Raw genomic sequence first — 15,280 nt, forward strand, 5'->3', positions numbered from 1 at the left:
GTCTATCCCTAACTGACATGAAGATTGTAACACTTTGTATACAAAGTATTAATTTTGTTGAAATAAAAACATTACGTTTGTTGGGTACAAACTTCACATACCGAGTTGTACCTAAATTTGAAGTTACTGAGCTCAGGGATTTTTATTCTCTTATCCGCGTAAGTTGAATGAAATTCAACACGTCACGCTAGTCGTGACATATGGTGGAGGCGCCTACGTTTCAGGGTGGAAAAAACATAATTTTTATCTTTTAAAAAATCGTTATATTTAAAATGGGGGGTTCTTCATCAAAAGAATAAGAAATTATTATTTCTCAAGCGGGTAATAGCGGAGGTATTTCTAATAAAGCGTCTCAAGAAAAGGATAATTCATGGTCAGCTAAGGAAAATGCTTGTGTATTTTAGCATTAAGAAGATTATTAGTTTCATGAATAAGCAAATTCGCAAAGAAATTGCTAGGAATAATCAAATTGTTTGAGATAATCGTTTACATTTTGTTCGAAAACCTGAAAAGTCGAAATAATGAAAAATACTGCCAAACATTTCGTATTAATTTTCCATGAGTGAACCAATTGACAAATCACGAGTACGAACTCGCAGTAGAGCTCAAAGTGTATCGGACAAAGAAAAATTTGTTTTGCAACAAGCACTAGCCCAAGGGAAAAACCCCTAAAAAGTCTTGAAAGAATTAAAAGGGTTTAAACCCGTGCACCATAGATCAACTGTCAGTTCCCCTGCTTCTGTACAGGCATCGGTATCTGCAGGTGCCCCAGAAGTTGACAAAACAGCTCCTATTGCCAGTTTAACAAGTAGTGAGGACGAGGAAAGCCCTTTCGAAAAAACTGTAGTAAGTGCTCAAGTCGAAACCCCGCGAATTCAAACAACCGAAGCTTCGACTTTCCAAGTTCAGAAAACTAAAGATTCCAAAGCAGGATTACGACCTCCAGAGCAGTTTTTTAAGCCAAGAGCTTCATTGAGTAGAACTCCGCCAAAACCGCGAGAAACAGAAGAGCCTTGGCAAGAAAGTCCCTTAGAAGTGGTAGTGCCAAAGCCTACTTCATCCCGCCCCACAGACTTATTACAAGGTTGTAATAATCCTTGCCAGCCCCCTGTAATTCGGGAGAGAAACAGTGTGATACGCCCTAACAATACTTCAGTAATGGCTAACATGACTTTACAGGTAGCTTTGGCTGAGCCAAAAACTCCAGCCACCCCAAAGTTTACATGCCCACCAACATTTAACCCATCTATTGACTCTCCCATTATTTTTGTGAATAAATATGAAAAAGCGGCGATTGCAAACAGCTGGTCGGAGAACCACAAAATTTTCTACTTAGCAAATTTCTTGGAAGGCCCGGCTCAGACTTGGTTTGATGGTTATATTAACGAACCGGCGAACCAGACAAAAACATGGACAAATATAAAAACAAACTTTTTAAAAGAATTTTCTGGTGAACAGCCACTAAGAAAATTAAAGTTTCGATTAAATACACGAAAACATCAAGACAATGAAGATGTTAAAAAATATTATTTCGATTTACTTGCGTTGGCAACAGAAATTGACCCGACCATGTCTTTTGACACCTTTAGGGACCATTTTGAAAACGGTTTACATCAATCCTATTATGAAATGTATTACTTGTTGAGTTCAGGTAATCAAAATTTTAATGACTTAAAACAGCTAGTGTTAAAGCTGAGTGACATTAAAGAGAGGACTCTTGTGAATCAGATGACACGGAATACGGCACTGCTTTCCGTGTCCGATGCGTTAAATAATGAGAATCAAATAGTCAGGAGCGGACTAGGAAATACAACAAATTTTCCACGCAGAGATGGCAATCCAAATAGAAATCGAGTTTATTATAATAATAATTACACAAGGAGCAATTTTGTAGATAACAGGAATGTCGCCAGTAACGGTCCGAACAGGAATTTTGCAAATTATCGTGGAAATTTTACAAGAAATATGCCACCAAGGAACAATGCCGTTCATAATGATTCAAATAATGGCGGTCAACGGCCATATTACCAAAATCGGAATATACAAAGAAACAGAAATAATGAATACAGAGGTCCAAACTATGGAAACAGAGCACCTTACCGAAATCAAGGTAATAGCTATTTACCTAATACAAGAACCCACGATGGACGCATTAAATGCGTTAATTGCAAAAGAGTAGGGCATGCGTCATGCAACTGGAATGCAAACAGTTCCAGAAATAATTCAGATAACCGTCGAAAGGATCGGGTATATCAAAACCCAAACGAAAGAGGACAATTTCGTCAATAGGAAGCCCTAACGAGATTGTCCACCTGTCATCAAAGGGCTTCCAAGGAGGGTTATTGTATGTGCATTTAAAAGTAAATAATCAAGAAAATGTAGGTGTCGTTCTTGACACCGGAGCGTGTAAAAATATTGTGGATTTAAATTATATTAATAACATGTATCCTTTGGAAAATGATGTTGAATTAATAACGGCAGGCAGACCCTCTTACACCTATTGGAAATTCACAAGTGACTATTGAAATTAATAATAAAGAAATATGCGTTGAAGCATTAGTGGTTAAAAATTTCTCCAAAGCTCTAATTTTGGGACATAACTTTTTAGCGACGACAAAGTCAGTCATTGACTATAATAACAATAAAGTGACATTGCAGCATGGTTCGGACAAATTGATCCTAAATTTTGGGGATAGGTTTGAGAGGTCTTATTTGCGTAGGATTACCGTTTTTGCAGAATGGACATTTTTATATTAGGTTTAAAAATGTCGGTCATCGAAGAATTTTTGTAATAAAAAATTCCACGATTGGTAATCTCGAGAAAACAATTAAAATGGACACGACAAAAATACCAATCTATTGCTTAACCGAAGAGGAAAGAGATAACGAGTTGGTAAGCATAGATGACCATAATTTGGACAACATCGATGATGTGGAATTACGTCACAAATTGGAAACATTACTTTTGGAATATAGGGATGTTTTTTCGAAATCGCCAAAATACATGGGAAAAACGGACGTAATTGAGCATGAAATTGACGTGGGAGATGCCAAACCAATAAAGCAAAAAGCTTATCGTGTTTCACAAAAAGAAAGAGAAATTATAGATCAACAAATAGTGGAAATGGAAAGGAATGACATAATAAGACCGAGTAATTCTCCATGGTCAAGTCCAGTAGTGTTCCGTAAATCCGGAGAAACACGATTTTGTGTTGATTATCGTAAGTTAAATAATGTCACTATAAAAAATTCTTGGTCTAGCTCGAATATAGATGACATGTTGACTTATTTGGGAAATGCAAAATATTTTTCATCATTAGACAGACATGTACTCCGGTTATTGGCAAGCTAAAGTAAAGAAAGAATGTAAGCCACTTACAGCATTTACGGCTCCTGGACATGGTCTATGGGAATTTAATGTAATGCCATTTGGTTTGTGCAACGCCCCAGCTACTTTTCAGCAACTTGGAGATGTTGTGTTTAGGGATTTAAAATGGAGAGAAATTTTAATTTACATGGATGACATAATATTTTTTTCAGAAACAATAGGTGAACATTTGGAAAAAATACGCAAAGTTTTTGATCGTTTGAGAAGCGCAGGTTTAACGCTAAAACCTAAAAAGTGCGAATATCTAAAGGAAAAATTAATATACTTGGATACAGAATTTCTAAAGATGGGATTTTTTTAAATTGATTAGTGAACCTGTGTTAGCTCATTTTCAGCCTAACAAGGAATGTGAGTTACGCGTTGACGCATGTAAGGATAGAATTGGCGCTATTTTATTGCAGGAAGACACAGGAAAAAAGTTACACCCTATCGCTTACGCAAGCAAGTCAGTCTTAGCAAAGCGGACAAAAAATTATTATATATCTGAATTAGAAGGATTAGCCGTTATATGGGCACACTTTCATACTTAAGACACTTTATTTATGGTAAACCTGTAAAAATCGTAACTGATCATCATGGTTTATGTTGGCTAAAGACATTAAAAGATACCACAGGTCGTTTAGCCAGATGGTCATTAAAACTGTCAGAGTTTGATTACACGGTGTGCCATAAATCAGGGGTTGCGCACAAAGAGGCTGACTGTGTAAGTAGATACCCGGCACCTCCACCATATGTCACGACTAGCGTGACGTGTTGAATTTAATTCAACTTGTTTGCCTGGGATCTCGTTTCAGCGTGAAAATAAAACACAGTTAACTCTACCATCAAGTTCTATTAAATAAGTAGTTTAACCTAACAACTCCTAACTTACTAGCTAATAAAATAACCCGTTTTCTAATCCAACGAAAACGTTGCTAACTCCCAATAAGATCATAATCAACCAGGCGTCAATCAATACACAACATAAAAGTACAATAAACATACTTACATCTCTACTGAAGACAGAATCTTGGAGAGAGGCTTGTCACTTGAAACGCGTTTACGAATAACTTTACTTGAGAGTTACGGACATGTCTAATAGACATTTGCGGTTCGGTTTCTGACGTGGTGCACAGCAAAACTGGACTGACTGGAATGAACCCTTCTCTAGGGTACAACTTCCTTCTTATAGCATTTCAAACACTGGTTCCACCAATCAAAAACTCCCAGACCTGGTCTCCTCTAGCCGACAACTCGTGACGACTTTCGACCCTCGGTACTTGAAAATATTCCGCATATTTTGCAACTCAGCGTCCGGTCACACTCCGGTACATAGTCTAGCTATTGCATCATAAGTGCAGTTGCACTCTGACCGCATTCCACAATTTTAATGTTTCCGCTCAAGTAATATAAATTCCACATTTTTTAATGTTTCCGTTCAAGTGAAATAAATTTGATTTATTTCCTTCGTGACAGTATATTTAGATTATGCAACTTTTTAGGATCTTTCTTCAGTTGGGAACCAACTAATGAATGTAAATATACAAACTGTTTTGGTGTCATCCTTGTGTATTTAAAAAATTGGTCTTTGTCCCACTTCAATTTGAGCATATCCCTAACCAATGTAGCATATAGCCCGTTTTTCGTTTCCGAGTAATAGGCCGGACCCCAAATCAAATGTCATTCTGTACTAGTCATAATTTTTAAGAATTAAAGAATCTGCAGGAACAATTTTAATAATAATAAATAATTAACGATTAAGAAATACGAAATAAGTATTAACAATAAAGAATTAGCTATTAAGAATTAAGAAGTTGGGTAAACTCGGCCTAAGGTGTTTTCTTGTTAATAAACTACAATGTGGGTTTTCGAGAAATAATCTTGACTATACCCATCGGTGTTCACGTGTTATCACGTAAAATGTGCATTGGTACTTTTTTTGCAAAATTTTTCTTTTAGGCAAATGGTTTCGACTAAATAATTCTTTGGAAAAAATTTGGATTTTATCGTCGAATTATTTAGTCTCTATCATTTTCCAAGCAAAATTTTCCAAAAAAACACCTATGCACAGTTTACCCGATAAAACCTGAACGTATCGGGATATAACCTATGAACATTAGCATGTTGTAGGACGCTACAACAAGGAATATATATTATTTTCAAATTGCTGTAATAAAAACCAGGTGAAAGGCTTGAACGAGGAACTGCTCGGTATCATTTTCAACCGCTCGTAGAAAAAAATGTTATCCTAACACTTGTGGAAAGCATCTTTTCCACACTCGACTGCTTGGCTGAACGAACGTTAGAACGCTCGTTCAACTTCAATCGCGTGCGGAAAAGTATCGCTTTCGTTCTTAAGTTGCGCATTTTATTGCTAAATAATTTGGTAAAAAAAAAATTCAAAAAATTACTTGAGATATCCGACAAAAACCGAAAACATCAAATTTTTTATTTATTTTTTTTACCACATTATTATTGATTATTTTGGAAAATCAATAATGGCACCTTCTGCATGCACCTTTTTATGATCTTCAAGAAAATAGTTTCAGTTTTCAACTCCGACGTTTCGTGTTTTAGATACCATCATCAACTTCAATTTTTAAAACACGGACCTGAACTTTTTATTTCGTTTTTTAGTAGCTACAGACCTTCCGAAACTAATGATGTGTCACACTTGTCAAAAAAGTATACCTAGTGTATTACGTACTTGGTACTTTAAGTTTTTTAAATAACAAGTAGTTAAGTACCGGGTGACCCAATAAGACTGTTCCTTGACCATATCTCATAATCTCATTTTCTCAATATTTCAGGTTAGGAACGAGAATTTTAAAAACGTTATTCACTGGCCTATTTGGATGTTATTTGGCTACATTTTCATAAAGAAAAAGTCATATCATTAGTTATGAACCCATAACAGCTGACCAGTGTCTGGTATAATAGAAGTGCTTAGCTTAGCAGTGCATAGGTATTAAGTATAGCCCATTGTATCAAATTAAATCATTCTTTAGACCGCTTTGCTATCGTTCACATCCAAGTTAGAGAAATAAAGTTTTTAAAAACGAATTTTGTATTTTCAAACTTATAATTCATTCCATTTGTTTTTTTTTAATTTTTTTTGGAATTTGAGTCATGGTGTCAAAAGTAGCCCCCTGGCGCAGAAAGATTCAACTAAATTAACTATATTTTGGTTGATTCTTATTTCCAAGAAATGTTCTTTTCAACCATACTGAATTTGTTAAAATTGGTCAAACCGTTAAGAAGTTAAAGCAGGTTATTGCAAAAACAATTGAACACCTCACGCCATTTTTGTTTTTGAAATAACAGAAATTTATTTTTCGAACAAGATAGATAACTTGGTTCGCTTTAAAAATGAGGAAAAAAACTCTAGTTTATTGTGCAAAATTTAAAGAAAATGCAATTTAAAAATGTAAGATGGCAGTTACGGCCTCTGGTGGTCATTTTTAGAACTTGAAAATATTTTCCAGCGATTCTTCATGGCCGATTTACCTAAAAAAATGTTTACCCTAAAATCATATGACGAACGGTTCCCGAGATATGGTCGAGGAACAGTATTATTGGGTCACCCGGTACATTAGGTATAATTTTTTTGACAAGTGTGGCACACACCTCCCACGTTTTGGGAGGTCTGTAGCTACTAAAAAATGAAATAAAAAGTCCAGGTCCGTATTTGAAAATTTGAAGTTGATCATGCGGTATCTGAAAAAAACGAAACGTGGGAGCTGAAAGCTAACATTTTTTTGAAGAGCATAAAAAAGTGCCTCCAGAAGGTGCCATTGGTTTTCTAAAATAATCAATAATAAAGTGGTAAAAAAATAAAATACAAATTTGACTTTTTCGGTTTTGGTCGGATATCTCCGGAAGTAATGAAAATTTTTTGATTTTTTTTTACCAAATTATTTAGCAATAAAATGCGCAACTTTGCCTCCATTTAACTAGAGCTCTATGAACTATAGTTTTTGAGATAGCAATGCTAATGCATCGAATTTGTAACACCCTTTATATTGCTCTTCCATCCTTTTTACTTATTATTCCTGCGGATCACGTCAAAACGCAATTAAATGCTACAAAAAAATCATTTCATAACGAACTTCCATTTTTAGACATTCTAATCAAAAAACACAAACAAATTTGACAAGGTATACAGAAAACCAAACCACACAAATAGATATTTAAGCTACAAATCCAATCATCCAATAATGGTAAAAAAAGGCGTTGTAAAAAGTTTATTTGATAGAGCTAAAATTATTTGCAATAATGAACAATTTAATAAAGAAAAACTGTTTATTAAAAATGTTCTCAAAGAAAATGACTATCCTGACACATTTATTAATAAATGTTTTAGAGATTTAGAACAACCAAAACCATCTGGAAATCAAAATCAAATTTTACCTTTTACAAACCTTTTTTTTTACATTCCAGGTATTTCTGTCAAAATCAAACGAATAGCTAAAAAATATAACATCAGAACAATATTTAGAACTCAAAACACATTAAGATCACACTTAACTAAAACAAAACCTCACAATGAAAATGAATCTACAAGAAACGTGATATATAAAATTCCTTGCGAATGCAATCAATTTTATATAGGTGAAACCTCCAGACCTTTAAAAAAACGAATTAAAGAACACCAAAATTATTTAAGAACTGGAGACTTTCACAAATCTAATACCAGGTGTCCAAGAGCACCCTGGACATAGGAGATTAACATGGGAAAATGGTTTTGATTTTTTTGCGCCTGTACGGTTCATTTAATGGAAAAACGCTTTAGATAAAAGTTGTAGAGCACATTTTCGGCTATCAACTTCTAATTTTTTCAATACCGTAGATTTGACCATTAAGACGAAAAACGGATCTAAAATTCGGAAATTTTAAATCTCCCGCTAAGCGGTCGTTAAGGAAAGTTTATATCCGGTCGTGCTACCAACCTTTCAAAATCATAACAAATCGTTGTCAGTCATTCTGAAATCAAAACATTCAAAACAAGTTTATTTAGTAATAATTTTGAGTTACTACCCACATACTGCGAAGAAAATACAAATAAATTATGATAAAAAGACTTTATCAGGAGCCACAGTCCCAAAATCTGGTAAGTTGCGTTCATAACCTCATTCAATGTCTCTACTAAACTTATTTACTTTGTAGCAAAATTCTTTAAGAAAACACTGGTTTTGCTTGCAAATATTTAATGAGGATGACCGAATCACCTATCTCAAGCCTCTTCATAACACTACCAAACGATTTAAAGTGATAAAAACAATGGACTAGGAAGGCCTGCAGATGTTTGAAGATAAGTTGCTTTACTATACAGGGACCACAAAAGAGGGTCCCTCAAAAGTGATGCAATTTAGTGACCTATGTGACTGATAGTTTTATTGTATCCTTCTGTTTTGTAGTGTTATCAACACACCATAGTGTTTAAGTGGTTTTACATTGTATGATGTTAATAAAAAGGCATTTTTTATAACTGATTGTCAATGTTTTTTCCCATCTCTACAGGGTAAGGTAAGTACTGATATTTAATTAGCTCCATTAGTTAACTTGAACATCATTCACCTACAAGGATACTTGTAAAATGTCTACTAACCAAAAATAGTTTATTTGCAAGTAATGTGTAACTCGAGTTCACATTTGATTAGTAAAGGTATGTCCTGTGAAATGGTGTATTGAATTAGAAGCAAATTGTTTCTCTTTATTACCACTATTAGGTTAGTAAGACAAAGTTGTTTTTAGCATAGCTTGTGTGGTGACAGGTTCACCCACTCACACTCAATCTGTGGAACAATCACTGTTTATGTGGTAAGACCAGTTTTCTTTGCCACATATTGTACCTAAGCTTTTCACTTGAAGAAAATGTATACTGTACCTTGAACTGTGAATAAATAATTAATACAAACGTTCAGTGTACAAAGTTTTATTTGGAACAATTGAGTGTGTGGAAAAAAGAACATAATTATAATGTTAATACCTAAACCTAGAATAGAACAGCTCATGTAGATAGCTCAATTGAAAAGTTGGTTTTTCGACAATACCTACCCATATACAAAAAGTTTTGTCACCTGACTGATAATTTGACTGTGTAAGTCCATATTCTCTTCTTAGAAGGGGTTTCTCAGAGGTTTTATAGCCAGTTTAAGATTATTCACATTTCACATGCACATCAAATTTTGAGATTTAAGTCAGATATCAACACTGAATCATTTTAAGTTTTAGTTGCAACACTGGTGAAGATCCTCGCTGATGATAGTCCATGAAGTTAAGCACATTGAAACTAAATCACATCACTTTTGAAGGAAGTATTTGGCCCCTTTGTTGTTGTCCCTGTACAGTAGGAAACTTATCTTCAAAGATCTTCATTGTCCACTGTTTTCATCACTTTAAATCGTTTGGTAGTGTTATGAAGAGGCTTGAGATAGGTGATTCGGTCATCCTCATTAAAGATTTGCAAGGAAAACCAGTGTTTTCTTTAAGAATTTTGCTACAAAGTAAATAAGTTTAGTAGAGACATTGAATGAGGTTATGAATGCAACTTACCAGATTTTTGGGCTGTGGCTACTGATAAAGTGTTTTTATCACGATTTGATTGTATTTTCTTCGCATTATGTGGGTTGTAACTCAAAATTATTACTAAATAAACTTGTTTTGAATGTTTTGATTACAGAATGACTGACAACGATTTGTTATGATTTTGAAAGGTTGGTAACACGACCGGATATAAACTTTCCTTAACCACCGCTTGGCGGGAGATTTAAAATTTCCGAATTTTAGACCCGTTTTTCGTCTTAATGGTCAAATCTACGGTATTGAAAAAATTACAAGTTGATAGCCGAAAATGTGCACTACAACTTTTATCTAAAACGTTTTTCCATCAAATAAACCGTACAGGCGCAAAAAAATCAAAACCGTTTTCCCATATTAATCTAATATGTCCAGGGTGCTCTTGGACACCTGGTATATGCCAACACGCGTTTGATAATGATCATAGAGTCAAATGGAATGAATGTAGTATCATAGACAAAGAAACTTTTTCAAAAAGACGTAAAATAAAAGAAAGTGCATATATTAGGTTAAACCATGACTCCTGTGTTGCGACATCCTCTATTAATATTGACCAAACTTGGTTAAATGTTCTAGAGGAGGAGATAACACTTAACTACACACACCCACACACAACCCCCTCTTGGACATCAGTGTTCGATGTGCGTCCCGCCAGCGGCGGTGCTAGCGGCCCTCCTAATCTGGGGGTAAGAGTTAGCCTAATAGTAATTCAGTGCCGAATAAAGGAGACATACTTGAGCTACAGTCTTGTTTCTCTTCCTACCTCTACTACGTTACCCCCTAAACGTGACGATATCAAACGAAACTGAAATTTCCCTGTAATTTTGTTTTCATTATAAAACCCACCTTTCACTACAACAATAGATAACCTTTCTTATTGGAATGACAAAAGTCAAAGTTCATGTCAATTTTCATTGACAAAACCCTTCTCGGAGTTCCAAATTGAACATTATCAGGTTTAATATTTATTAAGTTGTTGTTTTCTGTGTTCTGCCGTTGTGTTCTTTTTTAGATTCTCTGAAGACGGTGGTAGATTTTCCACCGAAACGTCAGCGTTTTTAGGTATCAAGACCGAGCCTAAGTCAGTGGTCTTGTGTTGGGACGACTAGGTTAATGTTATTTTCAACTTAGTTGAAAATAGTGCGAAATTCCATTTTTGTTCAAACGGACGCGAAGTACTCACTTCACGTACTGTTTAGCGGCCGTGAAATGCACTTTTACGGCCGGTGTCAATAGCAACGGCCAAAAAAAAAAAATACAGGACAAAAGTAAATTAACAATCACTATGTCATCGTCTACGCATATGGTTGCTAGTTACGATTTTTCTAACTGACCACTGTGTGCACCAATTACAGCAGTACACACATCCATATCAGTACAGCAATCTTCGGCTCCCAAATTCGTTTTCGCGCATATGAAAATATGGAAAATATTTCTGACACGAGTCAGTTTACTATTTAACGTCACATCAACAATGCATAACCAGCAAGCATAACAATATACGTCACCGTAATTGCTAGACCCTTCTCATTTTATTTATCAAAAATTAAGAATTTCTAAGTGGATATCGTTTGAACAAAAAATTTTGTGTACACCTCGGTCGTGAAATAATTTTTTCGTCCTCAAGATTGTTGTCCTCGGCCGTAACGCCAAACTTTCTGTCGGCCGAAAAAATACCATTTCACGGCCTAGGTATACAAATAACTATTTCTAAACCAAACTTCACACAAAACTTTTGTGTGAGACAGAAGACCCAATAAACAAAGAAAAAAAAAATCATGTTTGTCTTTAATTAATTTTTAATCGAAAAAATAAAGCCAGAGACTTATACTAACAAATGAAAGCAGTAAAGATGTATTAAAGATATATTTAAAAACTAAACTAATGCAAAACACCTGGTTAGGCGTAATGGCCCATCTCACCTGCAAACTGATTGGTGCGCAACAAATATCGATTGGAACCGCCTATTGCTTCGCCACAAAAGCATTTTGCTTCTTGCATAGGTCTTGCGCATTCGCCTATCGCGTAAGGGTGTCCGTTAGGACACTTGAACCAGTGTCCTCTAGACATACGCATGGCCTGTACAATCTCAATTTTTTCTTGCTGTGTTATTTCCAGCAGCAAACCAACTTTATGGCTCAGAATTTTCAACTCATTTTCAATCAGATTGTCATCGACGTCAGAATATCGACAGTTTGCCAATAATTTCAGTTCGATAGTCTGATGCATCTGTATGATATCTGGTTTTTTGCTTCGCGCATAGCTAAAGTTATCTGAATTTACAATATCCTTAAACTGAACAATACGGTGCAGTCGTTTTATTTCAAGTTGCATATCGTCAATTTCTTGATTGGTAACGTGATCTTCTGACCGCATTAAAACGTCTCTTAGCACAAACAAATACTCCTCGAAATCATCTAAAGATTTAATGGGACCGAAGGTGGAGGTCCAATCTTTGAAACATTTAACAATACTGGTCAGAGTCTGGATTTTAGATTTTATGGCGTTCAGCTCTACTTTGTTTATCGACTGTATGCGTTTATTTCGAACCAAATTCAACCGCCTTTTTAAAGCGCCGAAGACCACCATTAAAATATTGAACACTGAAAAACAAAAGACATTTTTATAGAGCCGATCAGCAATTTCAACAGTGACTGATAAATAAAATTAAATAAGAGCGGTTGAAAGTTTTTTCCTGCCTCATGTCAAATTCAGTTAGTTAAATTATACCGGTGCCATTGAATTTTGATGATGTTAGACGCAATTACACACTCATAGAACTGCTGTAACTGCTCCATTTGTGCGTAAAAATGTCCCGTACAACAATGTTGTTATTAATAAATGAATCCACTTTTACTACAGCTTTTTTTCCTAATACTTTATGACAATCTACTTCCTCAAAAAAGTGCCAAACACTCTTATTTAAACAACCTGTAGATATAATGACACACGCACCGTTTATGGAATACAACTGGCACGTTTCTTTTAATTCAATTAATTCCTTAAGCAACTTTTCACGTTCATCTTCATTCTCCTGTTTTTGGCCAAAAGATAGCTGTTTAGCGAGAATAACATCGTTAAGCGCACTTTTAGTATAATCGCTGAACCTCTCGGTAGTTGTAATAGTCGTTTTACACCTGAAACAATGTAAGATCACCTTATACAAATGTTTTAAAATAGTAGATTATACAGGGCGTTTTAGGTTTGCTATATATGGTGCCACAAATTCGTGTTAAGTATGGGGATCTCTTGAAAACGGTAAGAGATACAAAGTTGGTTAAATGAAGGCAAAGTTGCCCAATTTGAAGTTCAATCTTATGCCGTTTTAACATTTAAAAAAATCCGATTACATCCGGAAATATCCGAAAAATACGAAATTTTGAATAAACGTGTTTATTTTATTGTAAGCTTATTTGATGAGATAATTTAAATTTATTGACACTTTGTCATTGCATTTTTTTCCCGCTAAAACCTGACATCGTCACATTTGAAACCCGACTTTTCGGTTTTTGCCAACTGTTGTGTCCTAGCGGTTTATTCCAAAGATACGCTGGCAAATAGGCAATAAAAAAGAACTTTATATTTGACCACACTTTATTACTGACATAACATCTGAACTAACATAAAAAATTCAAGGCTTACTAAAAAAAGCTGTATGTTCGGTTCACAACATCTCCCCCTTTTAGTAGCCATAACCCTTTGGAGGGCGTCGATCTCGCTGAGAGCGCCTGAGTCTGGGTTCAAGCTCTGCAGAGCTCTCTATAGGCTGTTCATTTTGATATTGATTTCCGACTGTAACCAATGTGTCCGGAATGTTTTGAGATGGATATTGGATAGATCTTTGAAAAGATGTTACGGTTCAATTTTCTCCGTAGGGACTTACCTGGTGGTTTTTGTAATTCATTAATTCATGTTGCTTAATTTGGTTTGTTTACTACTGTTTACCTCTTTACGTTTGTTTATATCTTAAATCTTCAAGTCCGTTAATAGATGGCGTTACAGGTGTCTTATCTCTTCTCTTCTTTTTTGGTTGGTTAAATTCGTTTCACTGCTGTCAGCGGGCTGTCGCTGTCAGAGTTCTGTCTGTCAGCTTCAGTTCGGCTGTCAGTGTGTTTTAATCTGGCTTTTCTTTTACTGTTTCCTGTTGCAAATTGGTTTTTAGAATATTCTAGCGTAGTTAATTTCCCCACCTGACTTCCGGTTGTGTCCCTGGCTATTTAAGCTCGGGGGGAAGCCGTTTTGGCTCCTTTTTGACCAGTGACCTTGCTGTGAGTGGTGAGACCAACAGCAAACCAGAGCCACCATTTTGTTGAACTCATCTAGTGAGGATTTTGTGTGGTCTGTTGTCGCTTCAGGCGGATTTGTTTGGTCCTCATAATTTGCAGCTGGGGTTTTGTGCCAAATTTGTAGCCGATTTGGGGGCAGGGAGGAAATAAAAAACTACCCTTTCGACCATCAGAAAGGGTTCTTCGGTGAGGCTTTGACCACCTGAAAGAGTTCTTCGGTGAAGCTTTGACCACCTGAAAGGGTTCTTCGGTGAGGCTTCATCCACGCGGATTCAAATTGTAGTCCAGAGTAGGCCACCAAGTTCCATACTTCCGGGGGCTGTTACTGAGCAGTCTTCCAAGCCATAGAAAACCTCCCGAGACTGAACTGAGTTGAACTCCCAGTGGAGCAGTTTGGTTCACCGAAGGTTGTCAGGCAAGCTCCCTTACCTTTGACTAACCACCCTGATTTTTCCCCTATCGTAAATATATTTTTAAATATCTATAAAAGCCATCAGGAAAATAGTATTGCTAGATTGTGCTAGCCAAATCGCTCGGATCTATCTCTGGTTTTTGACTCTGTTTGTTTGGTTGATCATTTTATTTTGTTTTTTTTGATTGTATTGGGACCGACCCAATTTATTACTTATTCAATATACGTCATTGAATCTCTTTTACCACTTTGTTTTAATGTACAAGTCACAGGGCCTTTAAATAAGCCAATTATCAACATATAATTGGCAATAGACTTAGTTCACCGGCTGCATTGTCACGTAAGTAATAGTAATTTGTTGCATTTTGTTGTACTTTGGGCCAGGGGACTGTCGGAACATCAGAAAGGTTTCCAACTTTGTACCTGCTTAAAGTTGGTGGCGCTTTGAACCCCTGGGTTAGTCGAGTATTTGCACACGCGTCCTAAGCCAGTCCACTGAACCAAGGTTTAGTTTAGTTTAGTTTTTTTTGTCTCATGCTCAAACCAATTTCACGTGTAGCAATTTGGCGCCCAACGTGGGGCCTATTTTTGAGAATTGAGCAGCTTTTTACAACTTCCTGGTGACTTGTACATTGA

At 35.8% G+C, this 15,280-nt stretch overlaps 1 protein-coding gene and 2 long non-coding RNA genes across 3 annotated transcripts in view; 1 reads left to right on the plus strand and 2 right to left on the minus strand.

The window, feature by feature from the left end:
• The first annotated feature begins 6,459 nt into the window (after window positions 1–6,459).
• On the plus strand, window positions 6,460–8,855 carry LOC145728851 (uncharacterized). Its single transcript, XR_014178183.1, has 2 exons — window positions 6,460–8,477; window positions 8,534–8,855. It is a non-coding gene; the product is annotated as an uncharacterized LOC145728851 (long non-coding RNA).
• A 431-nt stretch (window positions 8,856–9,286) lies between these two features.
• On the minus strand, window positions 9,287–10,105 carry LOC145729131 (uncharacterized). Its single transcript, XR_014178279.1, has 2 exons — window positions 9,923–10,105; window positions 9,287–9,866 (listed from the first exon to the last, which is right to left on the minus strand). It is a non-coding gene; the product is annotated as an uncharacterized LOC145729131 (long non-coding RNA).
• Window positions 10,106–11,727: 1,622 nt separating this feature from the next.
• Window positions 11,728–15,280, minus strand: part of LOC145729716 (NFX1-type zinc finger-containing protein 1-like) — an 81,292-nt gene continuing 77,739 nt past the window's right edge. Inside the window, exons 21-22 of the mRNA XM_081980594.1 lie at window positions 12,902–13,083; window positions 11,728–12,549 (exon numbers count right to left, since the gene is read on the minus strand). Of these exons, the coding sequence (XP_081836720.1) occupies window positions 11,846–12,549; window positions 12,902–13,083 (886 nt within the window). The 3' untranslated portion in view covers window positions 11,728–11,845. The remainder of the gene's footprint in view (window positions 12,550–12,901; window positions 13,084–15,280) is intronic.

The sequence above is a fragment of the Ips typographus genome, linkage group LG1 (genome assembly GCF_016097725.1).
Source record: "Ips typographus isolate SLU linkage group LG1, UJ_Ityp_2.0, whole genome shotgun sequence".
In the NCBI taxonomy this organism is placed as follows: Eukaryota; Metazoa; Arthropoda; class Insecta; order Coleoptera; family Curculionidae; genus Ips; species Ips typographus.